A 24,491-nucleotide genomic window follows, 5' to 3' on the forward strand; every position below is an offset into this window, starting at 1 on the left:
ATGCCCTACACGAGCAGGAGGTAAGATGTATGAAGTCCAGGAAGAACGTGCTTCTCTACTGAAGGAGGCAGACTCCTGTTTTAGCCAAGTTCAACTGGCAATTGAGTACACAGAACTCATATACTTTCTTCTTTTGCAATTGGTATCCTTGCCTTTTTTTGCCCTTTATTATACGTGTTATTAAACTTTAGAGCCAAGAACTGCCAAAAGCCACAAAGCATTCATTCCCCTGAGATTAAAAGAGGAAATGAAACATTTTTATTTTCATCTAAAATAGTGATTTAAGTACTCAAATTTCATACTAATCTACCTAAACATGTAGATTAGAAGCTCCTTAACAGCAATAGCGTCAGAAAAGAAAGTTCTCATCACCCTGGGCAGTTCACACTACTAATTAGAAAGAAAAAAGGAAAGCTGTGAATTACAATGAACTAAAACTAAATAAGTGTCCATGTTGGATTAAAGGATTTGAGTTGTCAGTCTGATGTATAATGAATGTGAAAATCAGCCATTTAATTAAATGGTACATGGTATAATCACTTTGTTCTGCATTAAACAGCTTAAGTTATCAGAGTGCCTGTAGTTTAGCAATTGTTTACTATTACACCACCCCATGACTTCTCTTAGACACTGTTTAACCTACGTTATTCCAAATTTGAAATCTGGGGTTTATATAGTAATTTAGTTTAGTTGATATAGTTCATCAGTTTTTTAGTGAATATAGAAAACGAGAAAATTGCTTTTAAGCATAATGGGAGTAAATCCTAGATGTAGTGGGTGAAAAAACTTAAAACCCAGTAACATCAAAAGTCTGCAAAATTCTATAAGAATAAAGTATTTTCTTATAGGCTGTTTTATTTTAATAATTTAGACTTTAGAAGTATTTTCTAATATGCCTATAATTATAAAATGTTCAAAAACCAGCCTTCTTTTTGAATAACTTGGAAATTTTACTGGTCAACAAGAGCACCAAGGTCCCTGCGAACACCTGAAACTATAACAGGTCAGAATACCCGTAAGCCTAAAAGATGTCACGTGACTATGTAGTTATTGTGGGTTGGTCTATGAAAAGAAGAAAGCACAAAAATGTAAGAAAAGAAAGTTAAGAAGGCTCCAGCAGTCAGGAGGGACTGAAGAAGAAGAAAAAAAAAATGTGGAGGATATAAAGAGAATAGGCTGGACTAGAGACTTAACCATTCAGATTTTATAAAGTTGAAGCCATATACTCACTGCTACTGCAATTCTTCCAAGGACATGCTCTGGAATTTTTCTATATACATCCAAAGATCCCCCTGTAGAGAAAAACATGCTGTGTTACTACAAATGAAACTACCAGAACAGTGCCCTGGAACCCTCCTCTGTGCATTCACTGTGAGAAATTTATTTTTCTCACCTTATATCATGCATTACATGTCTAGGGTAAAATTGGTTTTTAATCCAATTTTATTTATGACATACTCATACTTCCAGATGAAGCATAACTAGGTAACTTCCATTTTATTCCCAAGTGTATAATCACATACACATATACACTGAAGAAAATTTGTCAAGGGTAGGCTAAGAATCTGTACTTTATTATGTAAATTTAAATACACACACAAAATTTTAGATCAATAGGGTAATCACATTTAGGTATCTATCTTGTATAACAGTTTTCTAAAATGTAAGCCAGGACCCTATCTCAGAATTTTCACATTAACTAAACAAAAGCTGCAGAATATAAGGTCCAAAATACACACAAAAACTAATAGAGTAAAATAGTAATGTTAACATCTATCTAAATGAATATTACCCTTCCAATTAGGTATCAATATAAACAATCAAAGATACCATGTTAGTTCAAAATGATTTTTTAAAAAAATTCTCTTTGATAACATTTTGAAAAACACTTTATGGGGTAAAAAATAAAAATCAATCTCCTACGTCAACATTTTTCACTAAAATGCTATTCACTAACACCCTTCACCTTTACCTGTTCAGCTTTTAGCACTTTCCAAAAACCAAAACTACTAGACTATGAATGTAATAAAGGCAGGCCATGTTGTTTGCTTGTTTTTAATTTTCATCAACCTAGAAGTTAGTACAACTATGAGATAGTAGATATTCAATAAATAACTGTCAGATAAATAAATGAATTAAAATCACCATGAATTTCACCAAATAGATATAGTTGCTCTGAAAGCAGTTTCAAAAGAAGGGACAGCAAACATTTGCAGCACCAGTAACATCACTGAAATAACTGTATAACTTTCCTAGGTAACTATTTTGAAGGAACCAATATTCACTTGGAAGTATAAATATGGGTATGCTTATCAAAATCTTAATCTTACACAAGTGGTCTAAGAATCTCAGGAAGACTGAATGTCAACTATAATTGAAAAATAAAGGAAATGAAAAAAGAAAATGATAATAAACACTTAAGCAACAACAACAATTTCAGGAAGATATGCAAAGAACCACATTTTTGCTCCAAAAGCTGATTGTCCAGCTAGGTCTTATTTTTGGGGAAACGCAGTATTAATGATATAATTATATGAGAACTGCTTTAACAATATGTAATAACCTTTTGTTGAGTCAAGTTTAGGTGTGTACAGTCTTTCAGTTCTGCAATGGAATTATCCAGGATATTTGAGAAATAATTTGTTTTTAAGAGGCTAAAAATTCACATTTAACCACTTTACTACCAGATGAAGTATTTCATAAGGGATTAGCATGGAGCATGTTATTTTACTGAAATGCAGTTAAGTCTATTTTGCAAAAAGAAAATTTTTATGTGTCAAGTTTTCCTAAAGCTGAACATCAGAGAAAAAAGTTAAATAATTTTTCATGTTAAAAAAAATACACACACACCCACCCACACACACACAAAGCTACTGGTTTTTATATTTATCCTGTTTAAAGCAGGAAAATGATCACTTCTTTAGGTAACTTTGCCTTGTAGTTTCCAAATTCTGGTAAGAAGCTAGAAAACTACGGTGTGATTGAAACTTATGTTTTGGCTCTGGGTGCTACTGGGAAGATAATGAAAAAAAGACACTTCTGCAATAAGCTGAACCATCTTTATTTACTAAAATAGCATTTTTACTATAGATGCAATAAAAGTGGAAGTATGGTAGAAAAAAACATTTTATGTTTTCATTGATCTTTCAGATGAATTGGCAGTTCTAAGGATGAAGAGTGTCAAGAAGATCAAGCTTCACATGTTGGTACTTGGAATCCTGATAAAAGCAGTTTATTGCGCCAATCCCTTATGAAGTGAACAGCTGCAGTGGCTCCAAACTAGGAGGTACAAATTCATTCACCTATACGAGTAAGAAGTCCTAAGAGGAGATTTATTTTTACATAGGATATAAATCGGGGCTTAATTAGCTAAATGGACAATAGTCAACAAGCTAAACCAAAAAGACAAAGATTATGTTACCACCATTATCAGTAGAACAAGGCAAAAAAGAATCCCATTTTGAGGTAGTTCACCAGTTTTTGTAAATATCCATGTAATCTCAGAGAATTTAATCTTAGCTAAGACGTTGGTGTTCTAGGCATTTAAAAACTCATTTATCTGTGGCACAGTTGGTTTGAACTGTTTGCTCCTGATTCCAAGGTCACTGGTTTGCTCTCTGTGACCTGTCAACTTCCTAGCCTCAGATCATCCCTAGCTGGTCATTGCATTGCATGCCACTATCCACCAAAAGGAAGAGTGCTACTAGATTAGCAAAAAACCCATCTGAGTTTCCAAACAACTACATGCTTCTGTTGATGAATTAGGACTACCATCTTCATGTAACTAGGATAAAAGAACTCATGGGGTAAGGTCTGTCTGGTTCCTAATACAGGGTCTAAAACGAAAAGTAGTGTCTTGCATTTAGGATAAACACAAATATGTAGTAAATGAACAAAAAGCAACATTACTGTCATATTTGTCCTAACACTTTTCTCAAAATGACCATGATTACTATTAATACTAACAAAACTTCAGTCAGGAGCCATTAGCAAAAGTTTCAGCAGAAGCTCTCTTAGCCTCTGCTAGGTAAGAAAGTATAAAATTCCTTTATTTCTTTGCAACATATTTTTTGGGAAAATAATTTTTTTCCATGATGGTGATCCAAATACATGTGCATATATCCTGAGATGCATTTGGGTGTTTCTTAATGGATTTAGTTTTGACTTAATGAGAGGCATTTCAATCATCCTCCTGGAAGACCCTACTTGCAATGCTGTCTTTATCTGACCCGACTTGGATCTTTCCCAGTACAAAAAGCCTTTTTCTTAGGGGCATTTGTTGAAAACAATTAGAAGCAACTGATTAACTTTGTGACTAAGGTGGTAGATAATAGTTTAGGCAAACAACAAGCTAACCAAAAACACTGAAAGGAAAAGCTGGGGAATGAGATGTCCACAGATGCTTTGAAAAGCTCCAACATATTCTTGGACATCTAAGACATGTACAAGCATAAGGCTGTGTGCATGCTCATGAAGGCCGAGGAGACTGTAAGCAATTACCTTGGGCTGAACATGAGGCTCTGCACAAGCAGGAAGGAAAGACTAAGGCAAAGTTACCAACTGCCTGGGTGAATGCTGAAGGTGTGCCCCAACTCACGCTGAGCTCCTGAGCAAAGACTGGAGACTCATCAGCTCTAGGCATTTAAGGAAATCCCTGTCAAATCTTTAGCTGACCAGTAAGCTAACAAAAAAGAGGGTTCAGTGGCCATACACTAAAGAAGCAAACATTATAGATAGAATGGTCAGAAAAGTCACTGAACAAACATATAACAACAACAAACAACACCAACAAACAACCTTGGGGATGAGGGAGAATCTGATTTCCAGAGTTAACATATTACATTATTAAAAATGTACAGTCAACAAAAGCAAAAAAATGAGACATGTAAAAATAAACAAAAAGGTATGGCCCATACACAGGAATAAAAGCAAGAAACTGTCCCTAGAAAGGCTCAGATGTAGGACTTACTGGAAAAAAAAAATCTTTAATCAGCTATTTTAAATGCATCCAAATAATTAATAAAAACTTGGTGTTAAGGAACTAAAGTAAAATATGAGGATGATGTCTCCCCAAATAGAGGATATCAATAATGAGACAGAAAGTAGACACACACACACACTCTCTCTCTCTCATGCACGCACATACAATAACTGCAATGAAAAATTCACCAGAGCATATTTGAGCATGTAGAAGAATCAGCGGATGGAAGATAGGTCAATTGAAATTATCCAATCTGAGGCATAGAAGGTAGAGAATGAAGAAAATGAATACATTCTCAGGGACCTGTAAGACACCATCAAGCATACCAACATATGCATAATGGGGGACCTGAAAAAGAAGGAAAAAGTTTGTTCTCTGACCTCAAAGGAATATTAGAAATCATCAACAAAAGGACATTCAATGTGGAAAATGACATACTCCTAAATAAAAATGGGGCGCAGAAGAAATCAGAAGGGATTTCCTTTGTGGGGAATTAGCAAATACTTTGAGATGAATGAAAACACAACGTACCAAAACTTTTAGGGTGCAGCTAAAGCAGATGGAAATGTATAGCTTCAAACGCTTACACGGAAGAAGAAGGATCTCAAATCAATGTCCTAACTTTCCATCTTAAAAAATAGAAAAAGATGAGCACACTAAACCCAAAGCTAGTAGAAGAAGAAATTAATATATATCAGAGCAGAGGTAAATGACATAAAAATAGAAAAACAATAGAGAAAAATCAAAGAAACAAAAAGTTGATTCTTTGAAAAAGCAAAGAAACTGACCAACTTTTAGCTATTCTGATCTAGGAAAAAGAGAGAAGACTCAAATTACTAAAATCTGGAATGAAAGAGAGAACATTAACACTGGCTTCACAGAAATAAAAATGGTTATAAAGGAATATTATGAACAATTGTATACCAACAAATAATCCAGATGAAATAGACAAATTTCTAGAAAGTTACAAACGACCAAAATTGACTCAAGAAGAAATAGAAATTCTGAATAAACCTGTAATTACCTATAATTATAGAGAGACTGGCTGGTAATCAAAAAAACACAAATATTCAGCCTTAAAAATAAAGGAAATTCTGACACATGCCACAACATGAATGAACCTTGAGGACATTTTGTAAAGTGAAATAAACCATCCCCAAAATACAAATATTGTATGATTCCACTTAAATGAGGTACTGAGAGTAGTCTGACTCATAAAGACAGAAAGTAGAATGTTGGTTGCCAGAGGCTGGGGGGTAGGAGGCAATGGAGGGAACAATATCCATTATTGTTTAACGGGCATAGAGTTTTAGTTTTGCAAGATGAAAAAGAGTTCTAGACATGGTAGTGGTGGTGGGTGCACAGCCAGGTGAATGTACTTGATGCTGCTGAATTATACACTTAAAATGGTTGATATGGTAAATTATATGTCCCAGGTATTATACAACAATTTTTTAAAAACTGTTATGAAAGACAATCTTATGTGCACAGTCTTCCAAACCCCAATCCGCCACGTAAGAATGAGCCTTGGGCCTGGAGCACTTACTTGCCAAGAGATGAAGAGCCCACATAACCTGTGCTGGGCTTATCTCCTTGTTTGGGATTATTTTTCCCTGTTTCAGGCTCAATGTGTCCTGCTTTGTCCTGCTTGAGTATGTATGTCAATGACCTCAGGCATGCCCCCAGCTTTCAGCATTTCTGACTCCCCAGGAGTGAGGTGGGAAGGGGTGGGAGGGTGCCTTTTGTGGTAGCAGAAGAGGGGTGTGTGCAGGCTCTCTGCCCCACAGGAAGAACCTGCTGCTGGCCATGGGGAACTCACACCCACTACTGAAGCTGATCTTGCTCTATTTCTTTTTTTTACGTGAGTAAAGCATTGTTCAACCCAGTGCTTGACTGTTGTGTTTTCCTTGGTGACTCCGATACCAAGAGGCAGTGGGCAAAAGTGCTTGGACTTCTGGTAACAGGCCACAGATGCCACCTGACCACAAAAACTACTCACAAAGAAAACCCCAGGACCAGATGGCTTCACTGATGAATTCTACCAAATGTTTAAAAAAGAATTAACATCAATCCTTTACAAACTCTTCTAAAAAATACAAGAGGAGGAAACACTTCCCAATTCATTCTTTGAAGACAGTATTATCTTAATTACCAAAACCAGACAATGACATTACAATAAAACAAAATTACAGATCAATATCTTAACAATATGGAATTAAAAATCCTTAACAGCAAATCAAATTCAGCAACATATACAAAGGATTATACGTCAGGACCAATGTAAATTGGTTCAACATGCACAACTCCACTAACATAATGCCCCGTAAGTATGGAATAGAGGACAAAAAACACGTGTTCATTTCAAAAGGCGCAGAAAAAGCATCTAACAAAATCTAACACCCTTTCACGATAAAAACACTCAACAAAGCTGGAAGAGAAATGAACCTCCACAACCTGACAAAGGACATCTACAAAAAACCCACATCACACTTAATGGACAAAGACTGAAAGTTTTCCCTCGAAGATCAGGAACAAGAAAAGGATGTCTGCTCTCACCACTTCTATTCAACACTGTACTGGAAGTAATAATTACCTAAGGGTAATTATTTTTTTAAAACTGTTATGTTATTACCCTAAGAGTAATTATTAAGAAAGAAAACAAAAAAAAAAAAAAGGAAAGGAAGAAGTAAAACTACCTCCAGTTACATGATCTTCTACACAGAAAACCCTAAGGAATCCTCAAACAGCTGCTGGCTCTAGAATCCACTTGTTCTAGTCAGTCTCTTTGAACAGTAATTGTCACACTACCTGTTATGGTTGTAAGACTTTTAATTCTTAGCATTTACTATAACTAATTTAGAATACATCATATACCTTATTACAGTATCAAGGTATCAATGCTGGCTTATTAAAAAGTCTTGCAGGGCATGAACTACTTGCTTCAGTAACATAACGAGAATTCCCCAAATGAACTAAGTATATTTCAAAACGTTGAATTTGAATGGGGTAGATAGACACTGCAAAACTGAATATATGAAGTTTAAAGACTGCTTTGATCTAAAACTGGTAAACAGTAGCAATGATGACATACTTTCACAGAGAGCATACCAAGAAATCTGCCATTTTGCCAAAATATTCAGATCAAGAAAGAGTTTACCAAAATGGAAATGAATGAAAATTAAAGGAGGGACAGGGCTAGAGTCCAAAGAAGACTAAACACATCTGGGCTAAACAGTTGTGCTCAAAAATAATTTATCTTGCAATTAAGAACCGCTTTCTTTCTGAAAGACACAGGACATTGGGTTAATAGATTTCTTTAAAAGAAAAATCTGTTTTGGCTATTGAAACATTAAAAGAACAGAACATCTGTTTTGCAAGTAAAGACAGATTGTATAGAAAAAAATCAAGTAGCAAACCACCAATTAGACTAGCATTTAATTTGTTCTATTTAAATTTTCAATAAAAGTAAATTAACTTACATTCTTGAAATTACAGGTCAGCCATAAATATTTAACCCCAGGAACCCCTAACACTAAGACCTTTTAGAGTATAACGAAAGTAATCATTAATGCATTTTAATTATTTTTCATTCTATTTGACATTTATGTCAAAACCAGGTTATAAAGCACTCTCCCACAAAAATCATTTTTAAAGTATTATAAAAGGAAAACTCACCATCCATGAATTCTGTACATATTGAAATCCTGTTTTCTACAAAAAATGCACCATAAAATCCTATGATATATGATGAATCACACTGTAACAAAAATAAGACATAAGTAGTTAAAAACCTACAAGCCAACACCATAGGCATGCTTTATTTAAAAAAAAAAAAAAAAAAAAAAAAAATTACCTTATAAAGAATTTCCAATTCAGACATAATTTGCTTCTGAAGTTCCAGTGTAATATCTAGTAGAATGACCTAAATATGGAAAGGAATCAACCTTCACACATTTATTCATTTTTTTAAATACAGCTATACTCACTATGAACTAGAAAAACTAAAAAAATGGTGTTTCCTCCATTCATTCCCCCTTTCTCCTCCCACCACTATAACCCCCAGTAATACAAACTGTATCCACATCTGTCTAACCCTTTGTATTGGGGGAGGTGGTATAGGAGTGATTGATGGGACCAGGGAAAAAGCCAGGTCTCAAAGGTCAGTATTAATGGCTTTAAAAGTCAGTTAAGTTATAACACCCTTAATTTATACACCCTATTTTGGACACATTGGTTATTTTCAGAAGAGAAAGATAAGAACGACCCTGAAACCATTAAAAAAAATTGCCTTGTAATTCAGACACTAGGCAATAAGCAGAAGGGGATGATGAGTAAAAATGACATGTGAAGTAGGGTTTTTAGTTACAAGAGCAATAAGGAGTTTTTAAAACATATCATCTTTTTCTATTCTTCCAGCTGCATAATGTTTTTTTGCTAATAATGTTATAAAATGTTGGAGCCTGAAGGAACCTCAGAAATTATTTCATCGAATACCCTTCTTTTAGAGGAAGAAACCAAGGTTCTGAGGACCGCTCAGCCTAGCCATGTCAGGGCCCTTCCTGAGCCAAGGACCGGGCGTGTACTTCCCAGGATGTGCGGGTGCTTTATGGTTTTCCTTAAAACGTCAACCACTGAGTCAGATTCATAATGCAGAAATGTAATATGCCTTATTTATAAACTTACGTAGAATAAATTCTAGTTTATTTCAAACACTAATTTTTTAAGAAAAAAGACCATCAACTTCAAATTTTACTTAGCACGTCAGTGAAGCCAACTGAAGGGAAACTGTTCTTTACTTAAAAAGAAGACAGTGATGCGAATAAAATAGTTGGAAGACAATTTTTAAGATCTGTGGCTGAGTTTCTGACTCTAAACATTTCTAGATAAAAACTTAACATCCAGGATTACAAGAGTGTAGTTACACACCATCCAACACTGAACTACATTTTGTATCATAACTGCGGAATACATATAATCATACTGGAGGAAAAACCCCATAAATTATGAATTGCAAAGTGCTGATAGAGCAAGAAAGAAAAGAATAATCCTAAAACACATTCTATAGTAATCACATCCATTTGGGGAGGGGAACGTGAGGAAAAAAAGGCATAGCCAGTTTCTATCAAGAGTTTGCTTTAGGGTTATTTATAAAAGTCCTCACTAAACTAGACTGTAAGTATAATACAAAACTGCCAAGAAACATTTAAACATTTCTCCCGATCAATAGTCATTTTGCCAACAATATTCACTTACATTTTTGTTCCTGTATAAAACTTAGCAACAAAATACATTCATTGGGTGTTGTTTCAATTCTATGCCATAAAGTATTAGAGCTATTCACACCACTATGTCAAGTACAGGGAATCTTTCAGCTTAAAAAACTCTGCTGAAAGGAATAAAGTTATTATTTACCTTAAAGCAGTGGTTCTCAATCCTGGCCTCATATTATAATTACTTTTATATAAAGATATTCATATAAATACACCAGGGCACTTTAAACAAATCATGAAGCACAAGCCTTACCTTAAAATAATAGAATCAGTATTTCTGAGGTTGGGCCCATCTCTTAGCATTTTTTAAAAACTTGGGTGATTTCTGACCCACAGTAAGGTTGAGAACTACTTATTTAAGGTTTCAAAACTTACATTTACTCAGTGCTCAGTATGACTACTAAGCTATACTGCACCTCCAAGGCCCTCAATCTAGAAATGACATGATCCTACATGGCTAGCAAACACACTGGAATTAACCCCAAACTACTGGCTTGTTCCCTTGATCAAGAACCTTAATTGGGTTCCCGTGGCCCAGCATAAAGTTAAAACTCTAGCATGACATCCAAGGAGTTCTATAACCTAGCTCCAATTTGTTATCCTATTTCCTCCCAGTACTCCCCACCTCAAACCCAACCCTCATGCCAAACCAGGTTTTTACTGATCCACACACATGACCTGTGCTTTTCCCCACTTCCAGTCTTTGCTCCTGATTTCCCTCCACTGGAAGTGTGCTTCTTCCTCCACTCCATAGTCATTGATCATAACAAGTTTTCTATCCTTTAGACCCAGATTGAATGCTGCCGCCACCTCCAGGAAGCCAGCCCCAAAACCCTCCATCAGAATTTATCTCTAGCTTTGGCCCTTTTTCTTTCTTCCTCTCACACTGCCTTTAGCATTCATCCCTCATCTCCTAAAAAACAGAAGCCAAAAGAGTAAAGAGTGGCTGTGAGCCCCTCCAGGGCGAGGACAGCCTCCCCTCCACCCCACACCCAGCACCCAGTCTTACTCACAGTAGTGCCCATTAAGTGATGTAGGATTTCATTAAAGTGTTCTTTACAACCAGAATCCTCTAAATAAGAAGCTGTTTCTGGACAAGAAGGAAATGGATTGCTTGATTTCTACAATTGAATTTAAAACCAAAGACATAAACACCAAAATAAATAAAAGTGCCACACTGGCCTAAAATGTAGCAAGTAATAGTGTATGTGTAGAGCCAATCCACGGCACTCTAACAGGCCTTGGTCATTCTTGATATTTGCTATAGTCCAGAACAGTGGAGATTCCATAGGGTAGAAAAGTGAATAAAATAATTTCTGGGAACTTGAGAGGGAAAGTAAAATCCACCTTAAAATAACTCTACTGAAATGCTCTTTTAGTTTCTGGGAGACTTGGCACTCTAGGTGGAAGGTTAATTCTCCTTCCCTTGGGCATTCCCGTGAGTGAGCTTTAAAACTGCTAAAAATAAACAAGTCCAATTCCTTATTTGAAGGTAACAGAAAAAAGCATGACAAACACTAATTTTCTTTTTGAAGTACAAGAAAAGTATGGACTCCCTGAGTCATTATTATTATTATTATTATTTTTCTCCTTCGGAAGAGCTGCATCTTTCAAACCTGAGGGAATCTGAACATGACGCATTTCATAGGGAAAGGGTTAAGTGAGAAACTGAAATACCTGAGTGCATTTCTGCTGCTCTCCGCTACACCTCCAGGACAAATAAGGATGAGTTGTCAAGTTAAATATAAGCAGTCAAGTGACTGAATTATAATTTACTCTGTGCTCAATTTAAATTAGTGTGAGGCTATTAAAATATACAGTATAAATACGGCAATTCATCACAACCTGCCATGGATGACTTCATTTATTTGCTGGAGTGGCACACGCTCCACTAAAGGGAAGGAGAGCAAAATCACAGGTCAAATTAAGCCGCTATTCTGTTTTAATTCGCTTATGTAATCTGTGGCAACGTAATTGTCTTTTACAGTATGTACAACTCAGAAAGGAAATTTGGGAGGATTACAGTCAGTACACAAATGATTAATCAAATGGTCCATTTAAATGCTAGTTTAAAGGCAGCAGAACCCAAAACAGCCCGAGAATGATAATCAGCACACGCTGCACATAATGCTAAGAAACTTCCTGCTAGACGGGTTTTCCCAATTAGAAAATAAACAATACTGGGAAATCGATTCAGCTGTACTCTTTGAGAGGTTTTATAGAATACCTTAATGGTATAAAAAGGTTCTGTTTGCAAGATGGCTAGCAGTATTTTTATCTGTTTTCTGCTCTACTTATTTGCAATTGTCTTGCTTACCTACATCACTCCCCACCAAAAAGCTAGTTAGAAGCACATTTCACGAGTTATACAGTCATTATCAAATAGTTATCTTTAAAATATGATTAATGGCATTTTCAAAATGCTTTCTTTGAGGCAGAACTTTTTCTAAATTCATTAGTATAAGATAAAAATTCAAGATACTTCTATTCTTCCTAAAATTCAACTTGCTTTTAAAAATATCTGAAGTGCTTGTTATTTTCCCACCTTTGAAGTCTAAAAAGGGAAATATTAGAATATTTTTTTTGTCTAAAAAAATAAGAACATTTAGAAGTATAAAAATTAAAAATATTTTCAATAGGAATAGAAAAGTAACAGATTTTCCAGGACTCTCATCTAATTGTTCCCACAGACATTCAAAGTGTGGGTACAACTGACCACTTGACTTGGGAAATGAAATCTCCCTCATCTTTCTATGCAGGCATCAGAGCCCTGCTGGTGATTCTGTTTAGACAAGGATGTGATTTGCTACTCTTTGCAATCCCTCTGTGACACCACGCAGCCCCGTTTCACAGCTGAGGTCACTGAGAGGTTCAAGTGACATGCTTGAAGTCACACGAAAGTCAGGAGAGGGTCAGGAAAAGATCAAATGTGCTTCTAACTCTTAACCTTTCATTTCACCCTTTAATATAAAAACAACAACAACAACAACAACAACAAAAAACTAAGAAATACTCTGTCTGAAGGCAATGGTCCATACAAAGAACACTATGGGATATTTTGTATATGAGCTGAACCTGCTTTCAAGATGTTACCTCAAAAGATGAATGAGTAAACTGAAAGATAAATGAAAGAACAACATTTATTTATTCAGTCAGTCATTCAAAAAATTATGTGTTGAACATCTAGTCATATAACGATGCTCTGTACTAGGCCCTCCATGTAAGGTTCTGCATGAATCAATGAGTAAAACAAGAAGATAAGGAAGATCTGTTCCCCACTGACAACGAGATTTCAGCATAACAGGAGAAATGTACATGTGTACTAATAGCCAACTACAAGGCAGGATGTGATAACACCCCTAAGACTCACAAACGGAGAATTCTAGAGAGATTCAAAGAAGAAAATGAATGAGCGACAGATATACCATATGTGACAGGATTTATCCAAGTAAGTTCAAGAGAGGAGAGTTGCTTTGGAGCTGACCCTTGAAGGGTGTTAAGGATGTGGATAGGTGGAGACACGGGTGAAGGCATTCTAATTCGAGAGAAACATGTGAATCAAAGTGGTGAAGTGAGAAAGTACCTGTGTTCAGATAAGGCAAAGAGTTTAACTTAAAAGCAGCACAGGATTCAGTCAGATAAAAAGGTAAAGCCATTTTGGGGTTTATAACATGAGTAAGTAAAATGTATGATAGTAACAATAAAGGTCAGGATGAGGGAAATGCAAGTACGCTATGTAAACTATACTAGTGTAAAGTCCTCATGCTATAAAGGGGTACAATATTACTTGGCGGTAGACTATAGTAAGTTAAAGATACACACTATAAATTCTAAAACAACTGCCAGAAAACGGACATACAGACAGAACAAACAGAAAACAAAAAGCAAATTTGAATCCAACCATATCAATAACACGAAATGTATATGATCTAAATACCTACCCCAAATAAAAAGAAGAGATTATCTGATGGGATTAAAATAGAAGACCCAACTACATGCTGCCTACAAGAAACCTACCTCAAATATAAAGACCCAGCAGGTTAAAAGAAAAGGCATATCATGCTGACACTAGTGAAAGCTAAGGTAACTATATTAATACCAGCCAGTGTAGATTTCAGAGTAAAGAAGGTCACCATGGATAAAGAAGGGGCCAATTCATTAAGAGGACATAACAATCCTAAATGTACCTGACAGCTATTCAAGAAATATTAAGTTAAAAACAATTATAGAACTGCAAGGAAAAAACAGACAAATCTACAATTACTGCTGGAAATTTCAACACCCGTTTCAATGACTGATAGATAAGTAGATAAAAACCAGTAAAGATACAGAAATTTTGAACAACACTTTCAGCCAACTTGATCCAATTGACATTTATACAATATCCTATACTACAGACTATACATTCTTTTCATATACAGAGGAAGTACCAAGATTAATTCATATTCTGCGTCATAAAACAAATCTAGATAAATTTAAAATAATTCTTATTATACAAAATATGTTCTCAGACCACAACTGATTTAAATTAGCAATCAGTAACAGAAAGATATTGGCAAAATCCCCACATATTTGGAAATTAAATAACAATACTTCTAAGACTTAATGAAAAACTGCCTGTTCTGAAGAAATGATACATCTTTATCTTTTAGATTATGATTAATATATAAGCTACATGGTTTTTGCCTTCACTGTCAAGAAGCTTGGGGCTAGACAAAAGGTTTAAACATAATAATCATATTTACTCTTAAATCATTCATTCATTCAACCCAGTTTGAGCATCTAGTATGTTATTTTATGCAATTTAGGGATGAAAAGTGAACACAATACAGTCCTTGCTCTAAAGCTGAGTTTTATGGTCAGGTCTAATGAAAAGCACATTCGTAAACCCCCACTATTTTCATTTATTGAAAGTCTCTACTTTAACAGCTCTTTTTAAATGTTTTCTTTAAAATTGCTTTTAATCCTTTCCAGAACTCTTAGCCCCTTGCCATACCCAACTAAACAATCATGCACAAAAATTATAATATCAGCCTACGTTAAACATAATTCAAAATGCGTAAAATTATGAAAAATTAATAATGTACTTGTAAGGCCAAATATAAGTTTTTTAGATGATTTACAGAGGTGTTCCCCTCTCTTGGAGTGAATGACCTAAAGTTGACCGGTTTTAAATATGCGTATATCACTGGCAACGATCTAAGAGTTTTGACATTAAAGGACAAATAACTCGCGAGAAAGGGAAATGATGCTTGAGTTGGTGGAGGGGTCCTCTGAGTGGTAAAGGAGCTCAGCAGGTGTAGAAAAGACAACCCAATGCCAAGGTGGTACAACAGAGCTGTACTCATGGAACCCGGGGAGACTGGGATGGAGATTGGCTCTACAGCACGCCGGGAGCTCTGCGGACCTCAGGTTCTTCCTCCGTAACACGCTGGGCTTCACAGATCATCTCTAAAGTCTCTTTCGGGTCTACAATTATGTCAACCTAGTTTAGTTGGAACATCAAAGAAAACACCCCAAGGGGGAGGTCTGTTTTATTTCCTCACCAAAAGCTCTTTATTAAAACTGGACTTCATGATGTCACATAACACATTCTAGGTGCTGCACTAGGTGTGGTCTGGAAGAAGAACTCTGGACTACACAGCAGTCAGAAGACTTGACTCTTACCTCTGGCTTAACCTTACTAAAAGGTATCACCAACAGCAATTTAATAGTTCAGATTCTTAGTTTCTTAAATTAAGATAAAAGATGTAGAAATATATACTGTGCAAGTGTTAGGGAAAGAGACTGAATTCTCATGGGGGATAGCTAAGAGGGCATTTTGGAGATGAACCTTGAAAGAATAGACGGAAATCGGCAGCAAGAGCAATGGTAATAACTTGTATAAAGGCTGTATGGCAAGGCAGAGGACATGTACTTTGGAGTCAGATGGATTTTGTTAAAAATTCTGGCCCTGGCTCTCCCAACTGTGTCACCTTGGAAAATTCATCTTTCTGAGTCTCAGTTTCCTCAAATCTAAAATACATATGCTTACTTTGAAGTTTTAAGGATTAAAGATAATAGTTATAAGGCATCTAGTATAATACCAGGCATATAGTAGTCACTCAAAAAATGAAAGCTTTCATTATTAAGGGCCCAGAGACTGGAGATACCGGGCATGATGGAAAGTAACAGACAGGTAAAGCAGAGGATGTAGCTGTACAGGTAGGTCTATAGAGAGCCTGATCAATTTGTGGTGAGGGTGAGGAAGGAAGCAGGCCTGACCAGTTTGTTAGCTAAGAACCCAGGGATGGAAGTGGGGTTTTGTGTGGTTGGACTGGAGGTAGTCGAAGGTTCAGTCAAGAGGTACAATTCAAGAGAGCCCATTGGGGAAATCTAAGATAAAATATTGAGATCAAGTACCAACAACCAATGCCAGAGATTAAACTCAAAGTGTCATGGCAGGACTGGGATCTTGGAGTATGGGATGGATGAGGTGTGGATTATGAACAAGATGGCAACAAGTGAGGAGTGTCTGTCTGCGTAGAACACCCATGAGGTATGCACAGCCTGACGACTGGTGGGTGTGGTGCTGGGGTATTTCAGGATGCCGTAAAGGGGCAGAGCGAGGCACACATCTTAGGCTTTATGTTGTACACTATTGGGGATCGGAAAGAGAGGAAATGCCAAGACAGGGACATGGTCAGATCTGTGATTCAACTTCTCAACTCTGGGGGCAGAGTAAAGGGATAGGGGAGAAGAAAAAGATTAAAGGTGTAGTGATGAAATTGTACAAAGTCCAGGTAGGAGGTATGTGAACCTGATGAGGCCAAGGCAATGAGGATGAGAATAGAAAGTGACAAATGGACACATTTCAGGAAAAATTTCTGACAGGAAATGGTAACGTACAGGATGTCAGAGATAAAGGGAAAAAAAGGAGTCTTGAGCTGCAAGACCAGGAAGATCGTGATGCCACTTAGCAGGGGACACAGAAAGAAGTGAAGGTAACAAAGATGAGAAGAATCACAACACAAGGAGCTTACAGGTACCTGATCATTAGAAGGCATCTGTAAAATACCTTCAGAGGCCTGAATGTCACAACAGTGCCACAGCTTCTACCACCAACCAGCAAAACCTTAAGCCATTTCATTTCCTTTTTGACAATACCTGTGACTTAAGCTAACGGGGAAGAAAAAGTGGAGAGAATCAAGAATTTCATGAAATTTATCCAGCACTTACCTTTACAGCTAATATTTTCCCACTTGGGACATGATATGCTCTATGGGAAGAAGAAAAGTAACAAAATCACTTGGGATCACTAAACAACCTACATAACGGTTAAGGACATGAATGTAAATCTGAACACATCTGCAGCAATGGGATATATGATACTTTCAAAAAACACTAATAAAATGGGTAATTCACATTTCTGTTGAGCTTAATGGCTTACAAAATGACTCATTTACCTTAAAAATAACCCTCGGAGGTAAGGCTGGCATTATTATCCTCCTTTTATAGATGAGAACTTTGAAGCATAGAGAAGTTAAGCAGTCTGTCTAATGACACAAAGGCAGTAAGTGGCAGAACTAGACCTCCAAGCCAGGTCTTTGGCTCCAGAACCCTTACAACATACTGTCAGTGTGTGTGGTGGTTTTCTATAGCTCTCTGTCAAATATTATATGGAACCATATAAAACGGGTGGTTTTCCTTTTGTTTATTTCAATTATATACACACAGGTCAACTATATCCCTACATTTCATCAAAATAATCTCAAAACACATGGAATTAGCTATGGCGTAAGATATAAATCGACGTAAGAAGCCATAGGAAGTCATAGTATACGGTTCATCTTTCCCTAAAGCTGGTACCTTTCAGTATTAAAAAAGCATCAGAAGAGAGGTAAGTTCGTATGATCAGCTAGTGAAATAACTACAATTTAAGTCAAGATGAATATATTCATTTATGAAAAAGAGTAAAAATAAGGTTTGCAGAAATAAAATACCATTATCTCATCAAGACCTTTTGTATTTGAATGAAATGTGGACCTTCATGTATGTACAGCAAGGACTGACCATTATCCAGAAACAATTTTGCCTTACATAAAAAATTTCAAAATGAACCATGCAACATGAACAAGCACTGTTACTGCAAGTCCATAAAAGTACAAAGAAACAAATCAGTTTGGAAGAACTAAAATCGTGTTCTATAGAGGATTTTGCACATTAGCCAAGATAGGATGTTATTCCTCTCACCTGGCTAGTGTTAAGACGTGAGTGGGGTAGGGAAGATGTGGGGGAATGGAATTTGGCTTCTCAGGAATTCCCTGTCCTCACCTGCCAAGTTGCAATATTTACCAGGCTCCCAATTTAGCTGACCTAGTAGTAAAAAATGTTCATTTACTTTATTATTATTTTTTGAGATATCACTGACACGTAACATTAATTTTAGGTATACAACATAATGATTTGACATTTGTATATATTGCAAAATGATCACTCCAGTAAGTCTAGTTAACATCCATCACCACACAGGTACAAAAAAATTGCTCATTTCTTTAAAAAGAACATGCATTCCACTATTATCAAAATGAAAAAATCATTTTCTGTTGTTCTGGCAGAAATATTTGTGTGATTGCTCAAATTTTTTAAACAGCTCTATTGAGATAATTATGTATGAAAAAATTCACTTGTTTTAAGTGTTCAATAATTTTTAGTAAATTTACAGAGTTGTGCAATCACTGACAATTGTTTTTAAAGTGACAGACTTATAATTTAACTATTAACAACTTATAAGGATTTATAACTTTTCACATATAAAATGTTATAAATTCAGGTAAGACTAGGAAAAAACATATGTAAATGTATATACAGATAAATTAATTCTGCTTTTTCTACTTGATTGACAAAAATTGAGCCAACTATGGAAGGTAAACTTAGCCTTTATTTTATCAATTAATTATAGAGAAATTCAGGTGTATCTCATTTAAAAGAAAGGCAAAATTACAAAATTGGCAATTGTTCACTTTAGCAGAGTTCTTTAATCTGTAAAAGTGTCTGAAGACTTTCTCTAAATGTCAACCTCCCTAGTACACAGAAATACTATTAAGTTTACATAACTCAAATTATTTAAAAATACTTTATACTTTGTAAAAGGAAATTAGCAGATAGGCTAATATGTATACCATATTGGACAGTTTGGCAAGTTAATTAGCTTGTCAAGAAAGCTGATACATTTTGTATAAAGTGATACACATTTTATAAGTAGAACCCCTATATTATACTGGTTTTAAAACAAATTACCACTTACTGTACTATCTATGTTAATATCAGGCTTTTACAACGTGAACTACATTTCAGGTCACAATTTGATTCAGATATATCTGCACTCATGTAATACACTGACATATAAAGACTTACACTGTATCTTCCTCAATGCCTGATAGAGTTGTTAGACTAAGCTAATCTGAAATGTGATTTGAAGGAATTTAATAACTTTATTCCATGTAAATACAGGTAACATAATATGTAAAATTTTGTAATTATCTTATTATTTTTCCTCTTATAGACCACAAGTTCTTCCAATCACAACTTCAAAAAATACTGTATATTTAGAATCACTAACCAAAGACTAAAATGTGAAGATAAATAGTTGACTGCATACACAAGGATTCCCAAGTTGTAAAAAGAACAGTGTGCCACTTTGGACAACAAGCAACACCTGACTTTTGAGACGACCAGCAGCGATAAGGAAATTAGCAGATAGTCTAATATGTATACCATATTGGACAGTTTGGCAAGTTAATTAGCTTGTCAAGAAAGCTGATCTCTGTTCCAAAAGAAAGGTCTCCTATTTCCAAGTGAATTAAAAGAGGAGGCTTGATGATTTAATTATGACGCATGCTAATTCATCCATGGAAGTTTGGGTTCGATTTCGAGCAATAAAGATGCTGTGTGGTTTGGTTTACAGTGCAATGACAGTACCAATTTAACATTTAATCATCAAGGAGAAGTCGATGACAAAGGCAATGCCAGGTATGAGTTGAGTAAGCCCGTTAACTTTGCAAATGGCATTCTATCCAGGGAAAAGGAATTTGTTTACTTTCAACGGATACTGCATCTCAATTGTCTTGACCTTCCTCAACACATTAACTGTAAAGTGATTAATGAAGTTTGAATGGAGGCTCTGGTTACACCAAAGACAACTGTACACCTCTGCATTGTTTTAATTAACAGCTAACACTTCAAATTAGTTTGTTGTTGCCACAGTAATTACCTGTTCCAATGAGTGCACGAAGGACGCATTTTTATATTTTTAGTGCTTAGTCCTGAGAGTCCCATTTTCTTTGGGACCAACACAGACCTTCAGGGAATATTCCCAGCCCATAAAACTAAGCACACAACATATATACTTCAGGATGGCAAAAGCTAGTAACCTGGCACAAATATTTTGAGTATTGAAAATAAAGAGCCCAGCAAAAGAGAACACTTATGATCCATACTTTCCTACTTTCTGTTTTCATTTGGAACACTAGGTTCTAGATGACTAGACAAAAAAGTTGATACCAGAATTAATTCTTGCAGAGTACGGAATCAGATAATTTATTGACCTAGCAGAGAATATAGAAAATTGTCTAGTTTAACCCCTTCCTTTTACAGTGGACACACTGTAAACCCAGGTGAAAAAACTTGTCCAAGTTCACACGGTAGTCAATGGCAAAGCTAAGACTGGAACTGTGGCAGAACATTCGTATTTTAGGACCTAAAAGAAATATGTGACGATGTTTCAATTTTCTGCATCATGCTCTAAAACAGAAAAAGTCATAATTCAAAATTTACAAAGGTGCTGACCTATTTCAATCAGGCGAAGGACCATCATATCCGAAATCTTTCCAGACAAGGAAGCAAGCACTGCCCATCTATCTCAGGGGCAGGCAGAGAGTGAAGACTGTAGGTTCTGAAGTCACTGCCTGGCTTCTGATCCCAGCTCTGCCACTTCCTAACAATGTGAACCTGGACTGTTAGGAACCTCATCGTGTCTCAGTTGTCTCAAGCCTGGAATGGGGAAATCGATCCCTACCTTATAGAGTTGTGAGGATTTAATGAGGATGGGGGCTGGCATGTATTATATCTTAGTGAACTAGTAAGTTTCCAGGGCAACTACCGTGTTTCCCCAAAAATGAGACCTAGTCGGACCATCGCCTCTAATGCGCCTTTTGGAGCAAAAATTAATGTAAGATCAGATATTATATTATATTACATAAGACCTGGTTTTATATTATAAAACAAGATCGGGTCTTATGTTAATTTTTGCTCCAAAAAATGCATTAGAGCTAATGGTCCAGCTAGGTCTTATTTTCACGGAAACACAATAGGTGTTTTGAGACTAAGATAGCAAGAGCTTTTAACAATGAACACTGGCAAAAGTCTGCAATATATGAGTATCATTTTTTAAGAAAAATAAGTAGCATTACTTCATGCTAAACCCACTTTGAAGACAAAGAATTAAAACAGCCATCTGAAATGATATGGCTATACCATGATACAAATTCTAGATTTCTTACCATATTTATCTCATGCCCACTTTTGGTTTTCTTCAATTATTTCTTGAATTTTAATTTCATTAATTTTTTTTATTTACTATTTCTTCCCTTCCACTTCCTTTGGGTTTAACCCCTTCCATTAAAAAAAAAAAAATCCTGAGTTAGCTTCTAAGCCTATTAATATCAGTTATTCTTTTCTAATGTATGTACAAAAAACTATTCTTCAAATATGACTTTGGCTGCATCCTATGAAGTTTTCATATATGGCATTTTTTTATTGTTCAGTTGTAAATATTTTTATTTCCATTATGATTTATCATATACGACCCCTAAGTTATTCAGATGTGTACATTTTAATTTAATTTCCAACTGTGTTGAAAGGGTTAACTTATTATTGATTTCTAAACTAATTGTACAGTAGTCAGAAAAAGTAACCTATATGTTACAGATGGAATTACAAAGAAAATTGGATAAACTCACAGTCATAGTGGGAGAATGTCCTTCACTAATCAACAGATCAGTCAGATCAAAATTAGTAAGATATAGGAGAGCTTAACATCACAATTAACAGGTTAGTCACATGATCACATTTGGAACTCTTCATCAATGGAACTGAGAATACACTTATTTCCAGGTACAGAAAATTTAGTTTTTAAAAACTTATTATGTACTTACTAAGGCACAGAGCGAATCTCAATAAAGTCTGTAATATATAAGGTCACTTTTTCTGACTATAGTATGTCAGGCAGCAGAAGTACAATGAAAAAGAATAAAGGTAAGGATACAGCAAGTAACCAAGATTAGAGGCATGTTTTTTTTAATACATTAGGGGTAGAGAAATCAGGGGATGCCTCTCTCATCTGGTTACATATGAGCAGTAAGGGAGCACACCATTTCGATATCTGGAAGAAGAAGACTCTAGAGAGAGGAAATGTTAAGTTCAAAGACCCTAAAGTAGAGGTGTGTGTTTGACGTGTATGGAAGTGGAATAAGCAAGAGGGTTAGCAGTGGGAGATGAGGTCAGAAAAGTAATGGGAAGATAGATTGTGTAGTATCATTTAGATCATGATGAAGAATCTGACTATTATTCTGAGTGACATGAGAAGCCATGGTGGGAGGGGGGAGAACTTACATATCTTAGAAAGATAATGTTGGCTGCTGGGTGGAGAAAACACACTGTAGGAAAGCAAGGATAGAAACCGGGAGACTAGTTGGAAGGCTACTGTAATAATCCTAGCAAGAGATAATAGTGGTAGGAAAAGAGTGGTGAGAGGTGGTTCGTTTCTTACAATAGTTTGAGGAAGAGCCAACAAGATTTGTGGGTAAATTTGGTGGATGGTCTGAAAGAAAAGGAAGGATTAAGAATGACTGCAAAGTTTCTGTCATGAGCTACTTGTAGAACAGCTTTCATTTATTGACATTGGAAAAACTATAGAAGGAGCAAGTTTCACAGGAAATCAAGAATTCAGTTGTGGGTAAATTTGAAATGCCTAAAAGACATCCAACCAATTAGATATGAGCCTGAAGTTCAGGACAGAGGCCAGGGCTGAAGATACACACTTGGGCTTCATCAACATAAGGTGGTGTACAAAGCCATGGAATTACAAAAGCGCTTAGGAATTAAATTGAGACCGGCTCTGAGGACTGGCCCCAAGGCACTCCAAATTCAGAAGTCAGAAAGATGAGAAGAAACCAGTCAAGAGATGAGAAGGTGCAGACAGTCAGCCAGCAATGGAACCCAGAGAATGGTATCCCTGCACCCCTGAATGTTGCTGTTACAGCTCCCGTACTAGCAAGTGCAGTATCTTGCACAGAGTAGGTATTCAAAAAAACATGTGACTGATTTCAAAAATAATACTTGGGGACAAATGTAATTAATTCTAATATTGGCTCTTTGAAATTTCAAAGATGGCTCTAGGACCATCCACACAAAGCGAGAGGCATGCTCACCTTCATCTAAATCCTAATGAGAATTTATTAAAAGATCCAGCCCGAACAACAAACTAAATTTCTCTAAGAATCTTTAAAAATGAGAAAGAAAGGAAAAGAAAAATTTGAAGACAAAATGTTAAAAAGTCCTACACTCACACAGGACATAAGGGAGAAACAACCTGTGTTCACATTCCAACATCTGGACTCCCACACAAGTTTATGTCATGCGTAAATCAATTGCATCTGTATTTTACAATGTTTACTGAAATTATTTATGCTTAGAATTTCAAATTCTAGGAGAACCAAGAAAATATGAATCGTTCCAGCTGACTCCTGTTCATAAAATAAATAACCTAGAGCTGATCATATATTTTCTGATAAAGCTTGTACAATCTCATACAATTAAAGTAGACATCTAAGTTCTATGGCGCTATTCTGCATGTTAATTCCTGAATACATTCTAATCAAGTTATTTTAAATTATGAGCACAAAGAATTTATAATAGGGAGTATCTTGTGCTTCTCTAGTGATTGTGAGGTGGAATGTAATTTAAGAATAGAGAGGCTGACCAATGATCCAACTGTAAATATTTCATACTTCAGCATAACTGATATTGTTAAAATGTCAATTTCTTAGCAAAACAGTCATCAAAATGAGTAGGAAAACACCTTTTGTGCTTTTTTTTTGCCTCATGGAGCAAGGATCTCATGTATGTAATTGCATGTATGATGATTTTTAATCACAATGGCAAAACAAGAACATTGAAATGACAGTATTGCCACTGTCCTG

At 35.8% G+C, this 24,491-nt stretch overlaps 1 protein-coding gene across 11 annotated transcripts in view; it reads right to left on the bottom strand.

The window, feature by feature from the left end:
- MAP2K5 (mitogen-activated protein kinase kinase 5) overlaps positions 1-24,491 on the bottom strand; it is a 228,634-nt gene that overhangs the window by 136,293 nt on the left and 67,850 nt on the right. For all 11 annotated transcript variants that reach the window (XR_012494695.1, XR_002136832.2, XR_012494694.1 and 8 more), the window contains exons 9-12: positions 17,470-17,509; positions 8,835-8,903; positions 8,657-8,738; positions 1,231-1,292 (exon numbers count right to left, since the gene is read on the bottom strand). Coding sequence is in view for 8 of the 11 variants with exons in the window: in XM_019725621.2 (XP_019581180.1) it covers positions 1,231-1,292; positions 8,657-8,738; positions 8,835-8,903; positions 17,470-17,509 (253 nt within the window). In the remaining 3 variants the exon portion in view is untranslated. The remainder of the gene's footprint in view (positions 1-1,230; positions 1,293-8,656; positions 8,739-8,834; positions 8,904-17,469; positions 17,510-24,491) is intronic.

This window comes from Rhinolophus sinicus, linkage group LG03 (genome assembly GCF_036562045.2).
Source record: "Rhinolophus sinicus isolate RSC01 linkage group LG03, ASM3656204v1, whole genome shotgun sequence".
Taxonomy (NCBI): Eukaryota; Metazoa; Chordata; class Mammalia; order Chiroptera; family Rhinolophidae; genus Rhinolophus; species Rhinolophus sinicus.